Consider the following 17,430-nt stretch of genomic DNA (forward strand, 5'->3'; position numbering starts at 1 on the left):
ATATGTTGGGCTGGGGATTTAGCTCAAGTGGTAAGTGATTATCAAGCAAGTGCAAAGCCCTAACTTCTGGCTCCAGCACCAGAAATCCCAAGGGAACTAGAAGTTAACATGCATTTTATAGGAGTGCCTTTATTACAGTTCTCCAGTCAACTGTCGTAGAAATACGATGTGCTCTCTTATTCACGAGATATCAAAAAATAGAGGCTTTACAGTATACCTTGTATTGCATCATTATAAATTCCTTTTTGCTTGTTATAACAATGTCTTAACTGATATCCTTGAGGAAAAGCATGGGTAGAACTTATTTTTATTGTGTGTGCGCATGAAAGTGCCAGTGTGTGTTTGCTGTGGCCTGCGTGTGAACCTCTGACGACTCCTTCCATAGTGTTGAGGCAGCCTCCTCGGTGCTCTGTATGCCAGGCCAGCTGACCGTGAGCTCCAGGGAGTCTCCTGTCTCTGCCACCCATCTCCTTGTGGGCACACTGGGATTACAGACTCTTAGGTTATGCATCCATTGCCGCGCCCCCCCCCCCTTTCTTTTCTTTTTTTTTTTTTTTTTTTTTTTTTTTTGAGATAAGAGTCTCACTGGGTAGCCCTGGCTGCCTTCAAATTTACAGAATTCTGCTTACCTCTGCCTACTGGGTTCTGGGATTAGGAGTGCGCAGTACCACGCCTGGCATATGCATCCAGCTTTTATGTGGGTTCTGAGAATTCAGACTCAGGTCCTGATGCTTGTGTGGTGAGCGCTTACTCAGCAGCCATCACCACAGCCCTCGTTCAGTTTAGTTTAGCACACTAACATCAGTGTAGCCATCATCACCACCTCCTAGCTCCAGAATGTTCTTCGTCTTCTCAACTGAAACTCCATGTCAATTACCATTCGGCTCTTCCTCCCTGCCTTTGGCAAGCCACCATTTTTCTCTTTCTTCCTGTTTCTATGAAGTTGACTACTCTGGATATGTCATGTGAGATTATTTAGTAGTTTCCTTGTTAAATCAGGAATATTGTACTTAGCATAATGTCTTGTTTGTAGTGAAGATTGGGTTAGAATTTCCTTTTTAAGGTTAGCTAGTCTGTCTTAAATACATGCCACATTTTATTCACTTATCCATTAATGAATGGTCACTTGGGCAGTATCCACTATTTGGCTGTTGTGGGAGGAAAAATGTTGTGATAATGTGTGTACCTCCTTTCGGGTATTTTGGGTCTATACTCACATGTGGACTTCGTGAATCATGAGGTGATTATTGGGATTTGGGAGAGCAACCACAGCATTTTACGTACCCGCCAGCGTGAAGGAGGATTTCTTTTCTCCACATCTTCTCCAGCACTTGCTATTTTCTCTCACTTTTTTTTCTTTTTATAATAACCATCTTAAAGGGCACAGAATGTTTTCTCATTATGATTTTGATTGACATTTTAAATCTATTTTTAAATCTATTGTGTGATTCGCTTTTTTTTTCCAAGACAGGGTTTCTCTGTCTGTCTGTGACTTTGGAACCTGACCTGGAACTAGCTCATGTAGACCAGGCTGGCCTCGAACTCACAGAGATCTGCCTGCCTCTGCCTCCCGAGTGCTGGGATTAAAGGCATACGCCACCACCACCTGGCAGCACATTGGAACAATACAGAGAAGGTTAACACGGCTCCTGTGTAAGGATGACATACAGATCTATGAAGCTTTCCATAGTTTTTTAAAATTTAGCATCATTTAACTCTGAAAAAACTCAGTTTTCATATAACATGATATAAACTATTTTGAATAAGGAACCATTATTTTATTTATTTTGGGGGTTTGTTTGTTTGTTCATTTTGTTTTCTAGAGTCAGGGTTTCTCTATAAGTCTGACTGAAGCTTACTTTGTAGACCAGACTCACAGCGATCCCCTGCCTCTTCCTCCTGAGTGCTGGGATTAATGGTGTGTGCCTCCGCCACCACCACTGGCAGAAATAAAATTTGAAAAAAACATTTTTTTCATGTTTACCATTTTCAAGCATTTTTGATACTGTTTTCTTGGGTTGGGGGAAGGGTTATTTGCTTAGGCATGATCTCCATATCTCCATATGTTGCTACGGCTGGTCACAAAGTTTGGATTCTTCTCCTAGTTTGCCCAAATTCTGGGTTTACAGGTGTGTACACCATGCCCAACATTTAAATATAAAATTTGAAACCAAGATAAACTGTACATTTATTCCTATATCATGTTACTCTTTGAAGGAATAGTTCAAAATGATAATAAGCAGCCCACTTTATGTACCTCTAAAAATTGAGGGTCATAATTTCCCTAATGAAATTTATGTGACCAGCTGAATATAGTGGCAGTTGTTGGAATTCAGGAACTTGGGAGACTAAGGCAAGAAGAGGGCCATGAGTTCAGTGTCTGTCTCAGTGAATAAATGAGTAACAGCACTTGCTGCTGAGCTTGACATCCAGATTTCAGTCCCTGAGACTTACGGTTAAAGGAGAGGACTGACTGTTGAGTTATCCTCCAGCCTATATACAAACCTAGTATGCATACACACATGCACATGTACACATGCAAATAAATGTAATTTTGTTTGTTTGGTTTTGGGTTTTTGACACAGGGTCTCACTATGTATTTCTAGCTGTCCTGGAATTCACTATATACTTAGACTCACAGAGAGATCTTCCTGCCACAGCCTCCTGCGTGCTGGGATTAAAGGCATGTGCCACTATGTCTGGCTTAAATATAATTTTAAAAATTAAGAAGTAAATAAAAATTTTAAACAGTGGACCTGGAGATAAGGATCACTGGCTAAGAATACTTGCTGCTCTTCCAACGGGACTGGGACTGATTTTCTTTTTCAAAACCCATGTCTGGTAGCTCACAACCACCTTAAGGAACTCCAACACCCTCTTCTGGTCTCTATGGAAGAACACACATAGGTGGCACACATATATAAATTAAACTTTAAATTAAAAATTATGTGACTGGTTACAGACTTATTGCTATTGTGAATAACATGCCTTATTTATTCAAAGACTACCATAAAACTAGCCTACAAAACTTCATTTAAAGTTTAGCCGACTGGAGTAGGTGAGATGGCTCAGTGTCCTCGAACTCATAGATCTAAGGACTGGGATTAAAGGCATGAGCTACCACTCCCAGTTTCAAAATCAATTTTAAGTCACTTTAAAAGTAAGTCTTAACTGCCTACATTATATAAAAGTTAATATATACAAGTCTCAAACTTGTTAAATATATAAATAACTATAGAAAAATTTCAGACATTTAGGTTAAAAGTTTTTGCCTCTGAATTTAGAGAAATGTTTAAAATTAAGCATTGATACATGTGGTGTTAGACACCAGTAATAACACATAAGTGGAGGGAGGCAGGAAGATCTCAAGGGTAAGGCCAGCCTAGGATATATCACAAGACCTAGATATGTACACACGTGTGCAGACACAATGGTAGTAGGAATATCTTTCTCAGACCAAAGACAGAAGTAACATTTGGTGTGATGATTGACCCATCAGTTGTGATAGAACAGTTAAGTTTATTGATTGCTTATTTTCCTTTAGTCTCATCAAGAGTTCATGTTTAAGTGTGCCATAGTAAGTGCTCAGTGTTAGGTGTGGTGAAGACGACTGTGATGAAGACAAAAACCTAATTAACTGTATCAGGATGTTGGTCTGCAAGACGTCAGTGAGTATTAAAGATTAGAGAAGATAATCAAATTTGATCATTATTTACCATTTTTCTTTTTCTGTTCTCTGGTTTGGACAGATCATTCTTAAATTTCTAGCTGTAAAGAAATATTCAAGGGGCTAGAAAGATGGCTCAATGACTAAGAGTATTGGTTGCTCTTCCAGAGGACCCAGGTTTGATTCCCAGCACCCACATGATGGCTCACCATTTGTGACTCCAGTGCCAGGAGATCAACACCCTCTTCTGGCCGCTATGGGGCACTGTGTGCACGTGATTCACAGACATGCATGTAGGCAAAACACATACCCATAAAGTAGCATTCTTTACAATAGTATAATGTTTTGTGGAGATATGATTTACCCTGTATTCTAACAGAATTTGTTTAAAATAGAGTATATAGTAAGAGATTTTGGTTGGGGTTACTTTTAGATAACAGCTAAAGTTATCTGGGTTTCTTTTGTGGTGTTTGTTTGTTTGTTTGTTTGGTGGTCATTTGTTTGTTTGTTTGCTTGGTTTTACAAGACAGGGTTTCTTTGTGTACCCTTGACTGTCCTGGAACTAGCTCTGTAGACCAAGTGCCAGCTCTGGTTGTCTTTTTTAAAAAGTCATAAGACTGGCCTGGTGTGCATGCTTTTACTACCAGCACTCAGGAGGCAGAGGCAGGCGGATCTATAGAGAGAGTTCTAAGACTAACATGGAGAGAACCAGTCTCAAAAATAAATAAATATAAATCATTTATTAGTACATTCTTTTAATTTTCAGGTTAGATGAACTGCAGAAGCAGCTACAGGAAGACATAAGACAAGGCCGGGGCATTAAATCTCCTATCAGAATTGGTGACCAGGACAGTACAGATGATGAGGATGGCCTCTTGGAAGAACACAGGTAGTGTCTTTTCACACCATATATAAGTGTCTAGTCCTATTAATCATTTTTTAATTTGACTTTTATGAAACAGCTGGGCCACTGATGGCTGGCTGCCCAGTGACTGAGATACACTTGGGTTTTGTTGGAAGGCAAACATTTAAACCAAGGCATGCAGGCAATGGTGGTACAAGCCTTTGGTTCCAGTACTTGGGAGGCAGAGGCAGGCAGATCTCTGGGTTCTAAGTTAGAGGCCAGCCTGATCCACAGAGTGAGTTCCAGAATAGCCAGACCTACACAGAGAAACCCTGTCTTGACAAACAAAAAAATAAATCAAATTAAAAATACCCCACAAGGTACATGATAAACCTTTATCAGTGGTGTTCACTGTGAGCTTTAAAGAGAAGGACAAAACATTCTTTTTGAGACAGGGCTTTTCTGTGTTGCCTTGGCTGTCCTGTAGACCGGTCTGGCCTTGAACTCACAGAAATCTGCCTGCCTCTCCCTAGGGAGTATTGGGATCACAGGTGTGCTCCACTATTGCCCCACTGACTGCCTTCGTTTTTAAATACAAAACCATTTGTGTCCTAACTCTTCACTCTTCAATGGTCTTTGTGTTTCAGGGAATTTCTAAAGAAATTTTCAGTTACAATTGATGCTATTCCTGATCATCATCCAGGTGAAGAAATATTTAATTTTCTCAATTCTGGAAAAATTTTCAATCAGTATACCTTAGATTTAAGAGACTCTGGTTTTATCGGAGAAAGTGCTGTGGAAAAGCTTATTCTCAAGTAAGTAAATCACAAACATTTCGGGTTTGTTTTTTTTTTTCTGTATAAAAAAATTTTTCTAAGGGCTGGAGAGATGGCTCATTGGTTAATTACACTTATTGTGGGGTGGTGGCGGTGCATGCCCTTAATCCCAGCACTCAGGAGGCAGAGGCTGGCAAATGGATCTCTGAGTTTAAGGCCAGCCTAGTCTATAGAGTGAGTTCCAGGATGGTCAGGGCTACATAGAGAAATCCTGTCTTGGAAAAGAAAAATAAAATGTCACTGCTTTTGTAGACGACCCAGGCTCATGTGTGATGGCTCACAACTATTCATAACTCCAGTTCCAGGGAATCTGACAGGCTTCTGACCCTTGTGGGTATCAGGCATTTATGTGGTGCACATATATGCATGCAGGGCTATTAATCAGGGTTCTCTGGAGCATTCAACCTGTAGGTCTCAACCCCTCTAGGGCTGGAATGACCATTGGAAAATACAGATATGTGCATTACGATTTTTAACAGTAGCAAAATCACAGTTATGAAGTAGCAGCAGAAGAAGTAACAAAAGTAACTTTGTGGTTGGGGATCACCACAGCATGAGGAACTGTATTAAAGGGTCACAGCAGTAGGAAAGTTGAGAACTACTGCTCTAGAGGAACAGAATTCATAGACTTATCTTTATATATTGAAAGGGGACTTATTGCAGGCGGATCTCTGTAAGTTCGAGACCAGCCTGGTCTACAAGAGCTAGTTCCAGGACAGGCTCCAAAACCACAGAGAAACCCTGTCTCGAAAAACCAAAAAAAAAAAAAAAAAAAAAAAAGAAAGAAAAAAGAAAGGGAACTTATTATGATTTACAGGCTGTGGTCCACCAAGGAAAGGTCTGAAAATCTAGTTGTTCATTCCACAAGGTTGGATGTATAATCTGGTCTTCAGTGTGTGCTGGAATCCAGAATAAGTAGCCTCTAATGCCAGTGAGTGAATGAACTTGCTAGGGAGATTGAGAGCCAGAGCAAGCAAGCAAAAAAGAGCAATAGCCTTCCTCCTTCCATGTCCTTTACATAGGCTGCCAGCAGAAGATGTGGCCCAGATTCCCACCTCAAAGATCCAGGTTAGAAATGGGTCTTCCCAACCTACGCTGTGGTGGTGCACACCTTTAATCCCAGCACTCAGGAGACAGAGGCAGGCAGATCTCTGTAAGTTCGAGGCCAGCCTGGTCTATAGAGCTAGTCCTAACACAGCCAGGATTACACAGAGAAACCTTGTCTCAAAAAAACAAAAGGGGGGGGTGGGTGGGGATGGAGAATTTTACACTTAAAATGACTTAATTTAAAAAAAAAAAAATCCCTCACATGTGTGCCCAGCCATTTGGGTTTTAGTTAATTCTAGCCAAAAATAACCATCACAGAAGCTAACACCCATACACATAAACTAAAATCTTTTCTTAAAAGTTGTTCTTAAAAGCTTCTGATTGACTGGGACTAAGACTAAAGGTAGTGTACACCTTTAGTCCCAGCATTCGGGAGGCAGAGCAGATGGATCTCTGTGAGTTTGAGGCCAGCCTGGTCTACAGAATAAGTTCCAGGACAGGCTCCAAAGCTACACAGAGAAACCCTGTCTTTAAAAAAATAAAAATTAAAAAAAAAAAAAAGAAAGCTCTGGCTGGGGAACTAGTAGAAGAGCCTGCCTCTGCCTCCTGAGTGCTGGTATTAACACCACATCAACATGGATTTTTCTTTTTGTTTACAGTGCTAGAAGTAAAGCCAAAAGCTTCAAGCATGGTACATCGTTACTTTTTTTATCAGCTAGGATTAAAATGAATGTGTGATGGCTGGGCTGTAGCTCATTTGGTAGAGTGATTATGTCTTATATATATGGCCCTGGATTTGATCTTCAGCACCACATAAGTCAGAAGTAGTGGCACATGCTACAGCAGGAAGACGGCATGTTTAGTCACCCTGAGCTACAAAGCAGGACCTTGTCTCCAAAAACATATTCCCAGTACCACAAAAGAAAGGTTCATCAATGACAAGAGTACTAACACGAGTCAGATTGTTTACTTCATGTAGGAAGTCCTGGCTCTGGTGTATTGTTTTTGCCATGTTTTTTCTCCACTTGTAGTATCTTATTAATAGTGCTGGCTTTCTGTTCAGATTCCCAGAAAGCACATACAACCTGTGCTTAATTTCTGCTGATTCAGTGAACTTTAGTTTGCCCAGCTAAAATTCAAAACAGGCACCACTGAGAACGGCAAAATACAGACCTTGGGGTGGATAACTCCTAGGATGGGCCGAATGCCTAGACTAAGGATGATTGTCTTAGTGTGTGACATTTCAGGTGTAGAAACCATGTGGATTCTGGTGCCAAGTTTTGGGAAATTCATCCCTAAACTGACAAAAGCCCATGTCCTGAGACTGGTACCTTTGTCTGCAGAGGAGTGTGGAGTCCATTGACTGAGTCAGCTAGGCACCAGTCCAACTTATGTGTGAGCCTGCTCCATGTTAGTATTGAATCTGCCTCTGTTAACTGAGGTTTGCCTACTTGTTTCTCTGATCATATCAAATGTCTTTTGTGCTAAAAAGGTTTTGCCGTAGGTAACAGTCACTGATTTTCTGTTTCCAGATCAGGAAAAACAGATCAGATTTTTTTGACAACACAAGGCTTCCTTACCTCTGCATACCACTATGTCCAGTGTCCTGTACCTGTGTTAAAGTGGCTGTTTCGGGTAAGAGAATGTTTGGGGCTTATAATGGGTTCCTGCTGTATTTCCTATTAATAAACTTCAAGCCTGACAACCTGAGTTCAATTCCCAGGCCCCACATAGTGAAAAGAAAGAACCACCTCATGAAAGCTGTGCTCTGGCCTCCACATGGAGCATATGCGCACCCCCCCCACACACACACACTAAATTAATGAATGAATAAATGAAATTAAATTTTTTTATTATTAAGCAGAAAAAATATTAAATTTAAGCAAAAAAAATATAGTGTATTACACCCGTAATTTCTGGATGCAATAAAACGAGGCAGGGAGAGCCATGTTCTCTCTTCATATATGTGTTTATGTGTGGTTACATACATGTGAGTGCAGGTTCCTGTAGATGCCAGAAGTGTCAGATCCTGTGGAGCTAAGCTGGCATTACTGGTGACTGTGAGTCATCAGACATAGGTATTAGGAACTTAATTCCAATTTTCTACAAGAGCACTCAGCCATATTAGCAATGTGTGTGTGTGTGTTTATGCAAACCCAACTGTTTCTCTTCCTTCTCCATTTAACACTTACATATTTATATATCTTTTTTTTCTCTTTTTGTTTTTTTGTTTGTTTTTTTGTTTCTCTGGTATTTTGAAACAGGGTTTCTCTGTCTCTTTGTATGGCTCTGACTGTTCTGGAACTAGCTCTGTAGACCAGACCAGCCTCAAACTGACAAGAGATCTACCTGCCTCTGCCTCCCAAATGTTGGATTAGGCATGCACCGCCATGCCCAGCTATCTCTTCATTTTTGTTTTATTTAAGTGGTGTTGATTTTATGTATTGCTTTGGTATTCCTCTAGTTATGTTGGCCAGGAATGTAGATGTTTGTTACTCTTGACATATCAAGAAGAAAGTAATTCAGGATTTAATGCAGTATATTTTGACAGAGCTGCGAGGCCATTATTCTCCTTTCAAGGACAAGATTCATGTCACCTTTTTTCAGGCTATTAGAGTATTTTATTTTAATAAAATTCTGGATGTATAGAAAATAATAGAAGTACACAGTTTTTAAGTATAAAGGGATATTTTACACTATGCAAAAGTTTGCCTTACTGGCAGGGGAGATGTCTCAATACATAAAATCTTCCTGGATAAACACAAGAGGCCTAAGTTCTTAGGACAAGTGTGCAAGCCAGGAGTGACAGCACATGTCTGCAGCTCCAGAGCCGGAAGTGGATACAGGGAAATCCTGGGGGCTCACTGGCCAGCTATTCTAGCTGAATCAAGCTTCAGGTTCAGCAAGAGACTCTTTCTCAAAAAGTAAAAAGAAGTGGGCTGGGCAAGATGTCTCATTCCGTAAGGGTGCTTGCCTCCAAGCCTGGCAATCTAGATGCAGTGTCTAGAACCCATATGGTAGGAGACAGCAGGCTCCAGAGGTTGTTCTCTGACCTCCGCTGGCTTGCTGTGACATACATTTGTTCCCTCCACACCCAGTAAGTGAAAGTCAGAGTCATACAGGAAGATAGCCAGTGTTGACCTTTGTTCTAATGGGGCCTGTGTGGGTGATTATGCCTTCATGTACATACACACAAAAGTCTTGTCCTAGAAATCCAATCTTCTTTTAAAGACAGTCTTATTATGTATGTAGCCCTTACTGGCCTGGAATTCACTATGTAGACCAGGCCTTCAACTCAAAGAGATCTATCTACCTTACCTGTTATTGGATGGCCTGGGAGAATGAGTCAGCAGTTTCAAGCACTGGCTGCTTTTGCGGAGGAGCCAGGTACTATTGGTATCAGGAAACTCCATTACATGTTGTCTTAGTTAGGGTTTCTAAGAGACCATGACCATGGTTAACTCTTTTAAAGGAAAACACTTAATTGGGACTGGCTTACAGTTCAGAGGTTTAGTGTTGAAATACGAGCGGCGGGGCTGCGTCCCCGGCACCCAGCCGCCCACATGGCTAGCTTTAGCTTATGCCCCGAAATAATTACACCGAAACTGTATTCTTTTAAACACCGCTTGGCCCATTTCTATCTAGCCTCTTCTAGGATAGCTCTCGCACCTGGACTAGCCCATTTCTAATAATCTGCTGTAGCCCACGAGCTGGCTTACCAGGAATGATGTTAACCTGCATCTGCCTGGAGTGGGAAAATCATGGCGACTCCCTGACTCAGCTTCTTTCTCCCAGCCTTCCTTTCTGTTTACTCCACCCACCTAAGGGTGGGCCTATCAAATGGGCCTAGCAGTTTCTTTATTGCTTAACCAATGAAATCAACAGATTGATATATGACACTCCCACATCACTTTAGCCCATAATTGTCATGCTGGGGAGTATGGCGTTGTGTAGACAGACTTGATGCTGGAGAGGTAGTTGAGTGTTCTACATCCTGATCGGCAGGCATCAGGAAGAGTCACCTTGGGCCTGTCTTGGTCATCTGAAACCTCCAAGCCCAGCCCCAGTGACAAGCTTCTTCCAACAAGGCCATACCTCCTAATAGTGCCACTCCCTACGAGCCTATGAAGGCCATTTTCATTCACATGACCACACATATGAACTAAGATGTAGGGGAAACAGCATTTCTACTCTGGGTTTTGAGAGCATGTCAAGGAATCTTATGTTTGGCAAGAATTAGACATTCTAGAATACTCATGTTCAGTTTTTCCATGGGGTTGGTATTTTTTAGTGTCAGCTCTGCCAGGTACTGGATGAATAGCACATGAAGCCCACATTCTAACACGGAAAAAGTAGGGGGAAATGTGAGTGTACAGTAATTTATTTTTAAGGGTCAAGTATGGTGAAGAAAAGTTGAGAAGACTAAGATAGCTATGGAAAATATAAGAAAGAATTTTTGTTATTTTTTTAATGGAAGGTGGTTAATAAAGTTTTTGTTTTGTTTTGTTTTAGTTTTTCGAGACAGGTTTTCTCTGTGTAGCCTTGGCTTCTGGAACTTGCTCTGTAGACCATGCTAGCCTTGAATTCAGTGATCCATCTGCCTCTGCCTCCCAAGTGCAGGGGTTTAACTACCCACCTGTCCTGTCCTTGAAGGCAGCTAATACCTAGTTACTGTTCTTCCTTGTGTCTCTGATGACAACTGAATATCTTCTTTGGTTTTGGTTTTGGTTTTTTTTTTTTTTTTTTGGTTTTTTGAGACAGGGTCTCTCTGTGGTTTTGGAGCCTGTCCTGGAACTAGCTCTTGTAGACCAGGCTGGTCTCGAACCCACAGAGATCCGCCTGCCTCTGCCTCCCGAGTGCTGGGCCTGAGTATTTTCTTACAGGTACCTTAGTTGGGCCTGGGAAGATGGCTTAGTGGGTAAAATGCTTGCTTCACAAGCATGAGGACATAAATTCAAATCCCAGCAGTCACATAAAAACTGTGCACATTGTAATCCCAGCAGTGCCATGGAGAGGGTAGGGGCCAGTAAAGCAGGGAAGGGGAGTTGCTGACTGCCCAATCTAGGAGAAATAGTGCACTCCAGGTTCAGTGAGAGACCCTATGGTCTGTCTTTAGGCTTATTTGAGCCTGAGCAACATGAGACCCTGTTTCAAAAATCAATTATTAGTGAATGCTGTTTCATGAGTATGGGTGCAGTGTGACCATACACCTCTCCTGTCTCTACTGTGGTAGGGTGATCCCCTAAAACCCTAAGCCAAGAAAAGTCCTTCCTCCCTTATAAAGAACAGTTAGAGAGTGACTAGGTATGGTAGTGCCACCCATACACCTAGCACTTAGGAGATAGAAACAAGAGGATCAAAAGTTAAGGTCAGTTTTAGATACATAGCTAAAATACATAGATACATCTGGGGCTACTTAAGATTCAGATTCAAGTCCTCTCCCTAATTAAAAATGTATGACTGTATTATTTATTTTTAACTTTGATAACTAATTTGTAATTTGATTTTCCCATGTCTGTGCTTAAATTTAGAGGTCAGGGGTCAACCTTGGGTGTTTTTTCCTAAGCACCACCCACTTTGTTCTTTGAGAAAAAGGGTCTCTTATTGGCCTGGACTTGCTGTGTAAGCTAGGCTACATGGCTAATGTCTTCATTAGGGTTTTATTGCTGTGATGAGGCATCATGACCACAGCAACTCTTATAAAGGAAAATATTTAATTGAGGCTAACTTATAGTTCAGAACTTTAATCCATTATCATCATGGTGGGAAATGTGGCCACACAGGTTGGAGGAGCTGAGAATTCTATGTCTGGATCAGCAGGCAGCAGGGGGAGAGAATGACACTGGGCCTGGCTTGAGCTTCTAAAACCTCAAAGCCGGGGGCTGGAGAGATGGCTCAGTGGTATAGAGTATTGCCTACTCTTCCAAAGGTCCTGAGTTCAATTCCCAGCAACCACATGGTGGCTCACAACCATCTGTAATGGTGTCTGGTGCCCTCTTCTGGCCTGCAGATATACAGACAGAATATTGTATACATAGTAAATAAATAAATATTTAAAAAAAAAAATAAAACCTCAAAGCCTATACCCAGTATCACACTTTCTCCATCAAGGCCACACGTATAAGGGCCATTTTCATTTAAATCACCACATCCAGCAAGCCCCAGGAATTCACCTCTCTGCCTCATTAACATTATGATTAGATGGTGTTTTTTTTTTTTTTTTTGTAGTTCTCAGATCTGAAAATGTTTTTATTTAGAAAATGGACTTCAGGAAGGTTAAAAAGCAACACCAGAGGGCACAGGTGCAGAACTGGATGTATGCAGTCATTCAAAGCATTCAAGTAGGAATATGGCAATATAAATATCCAAAAAGCATCGCTTAGGTCTTCAAAACAAAGTGTGTAAGTAATTCCTAACTAGGGAGCAGAGCGTTTCCTAGACGGGAGAAACAGTTAACATCAAAGTCTTGAAAGCCTTTTCCTGGGTTAATTACATGTAGACAGTCTGCCTTTGATCAAACTCATTAAAACATGGATAAAGGTATTACACAGGTCCACTGTTAACACAGACAACATGTTGCAAATTACTTGTGGTATAATGTGTTCCAACAAAGCTTAGAAAACAAAGTTGAGTTGGCTTTGGACTAGTTTAATAATCATCTCCTCTGCTGACGACTTCTTTACAAGTTGGACGCAACAGTATGGTGTGTTCAAACTGTGCTGTGTACGACCCTTTGATGTCACACAGTGGTGGATATGGATCTACTATGCCCAAGTCACACAGATTCTTCAGAGCCATTAAGTATTTACTTTCACCCAACCGATCCAGCCATCTGCAGCAGAAGGCAAGGGTGCCAAAGTTTTCATTGATGACATTTAACAGATGTTTTGTTCTTGGAAGCCTTATTGGCACATGTCCCACATCGAAGTTTTTCATGTAGTGTGAACATTCCATGTCGTCATGAACAACACCCTTTCCTGTGCTACCAAAGGTCTCAATGGCATACACCTCTCCTTCCTCCATTCTTGTAGCCTCCCCTCCTTTCACAATGGGCACCGTTTTCCCAGCGTGTATTCTATAAGATCCAATTGAATGTCCATTTAGATTACGGATGGGTTTCACTTGATAAGTCTTCCCATCTAGTTCTACTTCATAGGACTCCATAACTTCTTGAATGGCTTCACCAACATCACAGAGACGAACATCAATCCCAGCACACTTTATTCCAGTATTAGTAGCGTCTTTTACAGCTTTTAATAATATATCATACTTGGGATTAAAAGTAACAGTAAAAGCACAATCAATTATTCTACCACTAATATGTGTCCCAAAGTCTATCTTACAGATGTCGTCATACTGTAGGACTGTCGTGTCCCCAGCGTTGGGAGTGTAATGTGCAGCACAGTTGTTGAGAGAACACCCAGTGGGAAATGCCAGGCCTGCATTTAGCCCATTCTCTTTTATTAGCTTTTGAGAACAGTCTTCCAACTTCTCACAGATCTCTATCATTGTCATCCCAGGCTTGATCCAGCTCATAACATATTTTCTAACTTGTCGATGTGCTTCTGCAGCTTCTCGGAAGTCATTCCAAATCTCTTCCTGATCTAATGCTTTTTTTTCTTCACTTGTAGTTCTCCATCTTGGGTGGGTGGGTATTCACACTCTTGTCCTTTGGGAAACACACCATTGGGATACAGGTCACATATTGGAACTGAGGGAGGATCTGTTTGAACTTTTGGTCCTTTCTTCTTCTTTTTCTTCTTCTTCCCAGTTGCACCATCACCATCTCCATCTTCATCATCATCATCTCTCTTTCTCATCCAATGCTTGTCTTTCCAACTGTCCTGCTACTTTGTCCACGGAGGCGGCTTCTTTATCAGGTTCTTGTTGCACGGCTGACACGGCCCCTTTGCCCTTCTTCTTCTTCCGCCTCTTCTTGGCAGCTTCCTCGGCCATGCTGGAGGCTCCCTCCTCCCGGTCGTCTGGATCGAGGTCACCATTCAGGTGGCTCCCGAGGGACGCGGCCTCCTCCGCTCCCGCCATGTTGCCCGAGAGAGAGAGCGACAGAGTGAGCAGATGTTTTTTTTTTCCGTTGTTGTTTTTTTAAAAAAAAAAATAGGTTCTGGCAATTGACCTCAGGTCCTCTTGCACAGGAAACATTTTACCAACTAAACTGTCTTCCAGCCCTGTGTGATTTTTACTTATGATCTTAGGAGGCAGTGTCTTTATGGTTTGGGGATGGGAGTTAAAGGGTATGTGTGTATGTGCACGCGTGCACTCACTCATGTGATGGCTAGGAGTTGACATGGGTGTCCTCAGTTGCTCTCCATTTTGTTTTTGAGACAGAGTTTTGTGCTGAATCTGGAGCTCACTTATTGGCTAGACTGGGTGACCAGCGAGCTCCAGAATCCTTGTGTCTCAGTTTCCCAAAGCTGGGAATTACGAATGCATGCCACCCCGCTGGAGAGATGGCTCAGTGGTTAAGAGCAGCAGCTGCTCTTCCATAGGACTTAGATTAAATTCCCAGCACCTACATGACAGCACACAACTATCTAAACTCCAGTTCCCGGGGATCTGATGCCCTCCTTTGGCCTCCATGGGAACTGTATGTATGTGGTCCACAGACAGACAGGCAAAGCAGGTATACACATAAAAGTAACAAATAAAATATAAAACAAAAAAAGCAAATGAATAACACTATGCTTGGATTTGTTTGTATTTTGAGATTAGGTCTTACTACTTAGCCCTAGATATTATGGACTGCTCTATAAGACCAGTCTGGCTTCAAACTCAAGAGAGATCTGCCTGCCTTTGCCTCCCAAATTCTGGGATTAAAGATGTTCACTACCATACCCAACCGTACTTGGTTTTTGTTTTTGTTTTTTAAGATTTTTTTTTTTTATTAATGATGTATACGGTGTTCTGTTTGCATGTATCTCTGCCTGCCAGAAGAGGGTACCAGATCTCATTACAGATGGAACCTCTAGAAGAACAGCCAGTGCTCTTAACCTCTGAGCCATCTCTCCAGCCCTGTACTTGGGTTTTAGGTGTATACTAAGGCTAGAACTCAGGTCCTCACACTTGTTCACCAACACTTCAACAACTAAGTCATCTTTCCAGCCCTCCTTTATGTTTTGTTTGGAGTGATGCTACATACAGAAAAGTGACTTCTAGTTTCAAATGCTATTTACCTAATTACAAGTAGAAGTTGTAAAACTAAAAAGCAGGGGGCTGGAGAGATGGCTCAGAGGTTAAGAGCACTGTCTGCTCTTCCAGAGATCATGAGTTCAATACCCAGCAACCACATGGTGGCTCACAGCCATCTATAATGGGATCTGTCGCCCTCTTATGGCCTGCAGACACACATGCAAACAGAATACTGTATACATAAATAAATAAAATCTTTAAAAAAAAATAAAACTAAAAAGCAAACACCAGAGTCCAGGTAGCCTGTTAGAATGGAAAGAGCCTGACCTGAGACTAGACCTGTGTTTGGTTCTACGTGCTGTGGCTCCATTAGTAAATATATAACCCATTAGTGAAGTATTGTTTATACATAAAATGAAAACCCTTCTTAAGTTGTTGTGTTAAGTGCACATGAAACTATTTTTGGAAGTGGGATGTCACTGCTTTGCCCAGGCTAAACTCATATTCACACTTTTTCTGCCTTAGCCTCCTAAAGAACTAGGATTAAGAATATTCTTTGGGGGCTGGAGAGATGGCTCAGAGGTTAAGAGCATTGCCTGCTCTTCCAAAGGTCCTGAGTTCAATTCCCAGCAACCACATGGTGGCTCACAACCACCTGTAATGGGGTCTGGTGCCCTCTTCTGGCCTGCAGGCATACACACAGAAAGAATATTGTATACATAATAAATGTTTTTTTTAAAAAAAAAAAAAACATTCTTTGTATCACCATACTTAAAATAGCTTTATATGAGCCTAGCATATACTAAACTCATGTTTCCTTTCTAACACTTGGTTATGTTTTTGACAGATGATGTCAGTTCACACAAATTGTATTGTGTCGGTACAGATTTTAAGTACATTGATGGAAATAACCATTAGAAATGGTGAGTACATAAACTAACTTGTAGTATGTGCTGTTGCTTATTACATATTGCTTAATGTTAGAATTGTGTTTTTGTTTGTTTTGATTTTTGCTGATCCTGGATATTAAATGTGGAGCCTCATAAATGCTAAACAAGTACTCCACCTGACCTATAGTCCTAGCTCTAAAATTGTTTTTTTGTAAATTTATTTTTATTTTATGTGCATTGGTGTTTTGCCATGGGTGTTGGGTCCCTTGGAACTAGAATTCTAGTTATGAGCTGCCATTGTGGATGCTGGAAATTGAACCTAGGCCCTCTGGAAAAGCAGTCAGTGCTCTTAACCTCTGAACCATCTCTCCAGCCCCATAATCACACATCTTTAAATAAAAAAAGAAAGAAAGATATGAAATACCAGTCAAAAACAAGTGTCTGATTTTCTATGTTCTTTGAGGAAACAGATCCCAGATCTTACCGATAACAACCCTTAATATTTAACACGTGAGTTATTTTATAGGGTCAGTAGAAATGTTTGGAAACTTTTCTATGCGTTAGAGCACCCAATTAAAAAATATTATTATTTAGGCTTAGTTATTGTTATACACAGTCTCATATAGCTGAGGCTATCTCAAACTAACTTTGTAACCTGGGCTGGCCTTGAACTCTTGATCCTCCTACCTCAACCTTCTGAGTGATGGGATTACAAGCATAAACCCCTAGGCTCAGATTTAACCAGTTGATTTTAGTTTGCTTATGAATTAACAACAGTATGTGTTAATAGTGACCTGAGGCAGATTGAAACCATCTGGTGTGTGAGTGTTGCTTTTTTGCCTTTGAAAGCCCTCTTAATACAAGAAGGATTGTGATTCAGCCGATCACTTATTTGAGGGATAAAGACTATAAGGCTACTGAATATGATAAAGTCTTCTAGTGTTAATGGTAGTTAGGATTTTAACCAGTGTTGTGTTCAATCATTTCAAAACGTGCTAC

General features: G+C 41.1%; 1 protein-coding gene and 2 pseudogenes across 1 annotated transcript in view; 2 read left to right on the forward strand and 1 right to left on the reverse strand.

Annotated features, from left to right (window-relative positions):
• Slf2 (SMC5/6 complex localization factor 2) overlaps positions 1-17,430 on the forward strand; it is a 56,119-nt gene that overhangs the window by 12,644 nt on the left and 26,045 nt on the right. Inside the window, exons 7-10 of the mRNA XM_075974185.1 lie at positions 4,434-4,556; positions 5,159-5,326; positions 7,927-8,029; positions 16,389-16,464. Coding sequence (XP_075830300.1) covers positions 4,434-4,556; positions 5,159-5,326; positions 7,927-8,029; positions 16,389-16,464 — 470 coding nt within the window. The remainder of the gene's footprint in view (positions 1-4,433; positions 4,557-5,158; positions 5,327-7,926; positions 8,030-16,388; positions 16,465-17,430) is intronic.
• On the forward strand, positions 1,596-1,694 carry LOC142851524 (U6 spliceosomal RNA; annotated as a pseudogene).
• Positions 12,623-14,461, reverse strand: LOC142850513 (methionine aminopeptidase 2 pseudogene; annotated as a pseudogene).

Source organism: Microtus pennsylvanicus, chromosome 5, assembly GCF_037038515.1.
Source record: "Microtus pennsylvanicus isolate mMicPen1 chromosome 5, mMicPen1.hap1, whole genome shotgun sequence".
Taxonomy (NCBI): Eukaryota; Metazoa; Chordata; class Mammalia; order Rodentia; family Cricetidae; genus Microtus; species Microtus pennsylvanicus.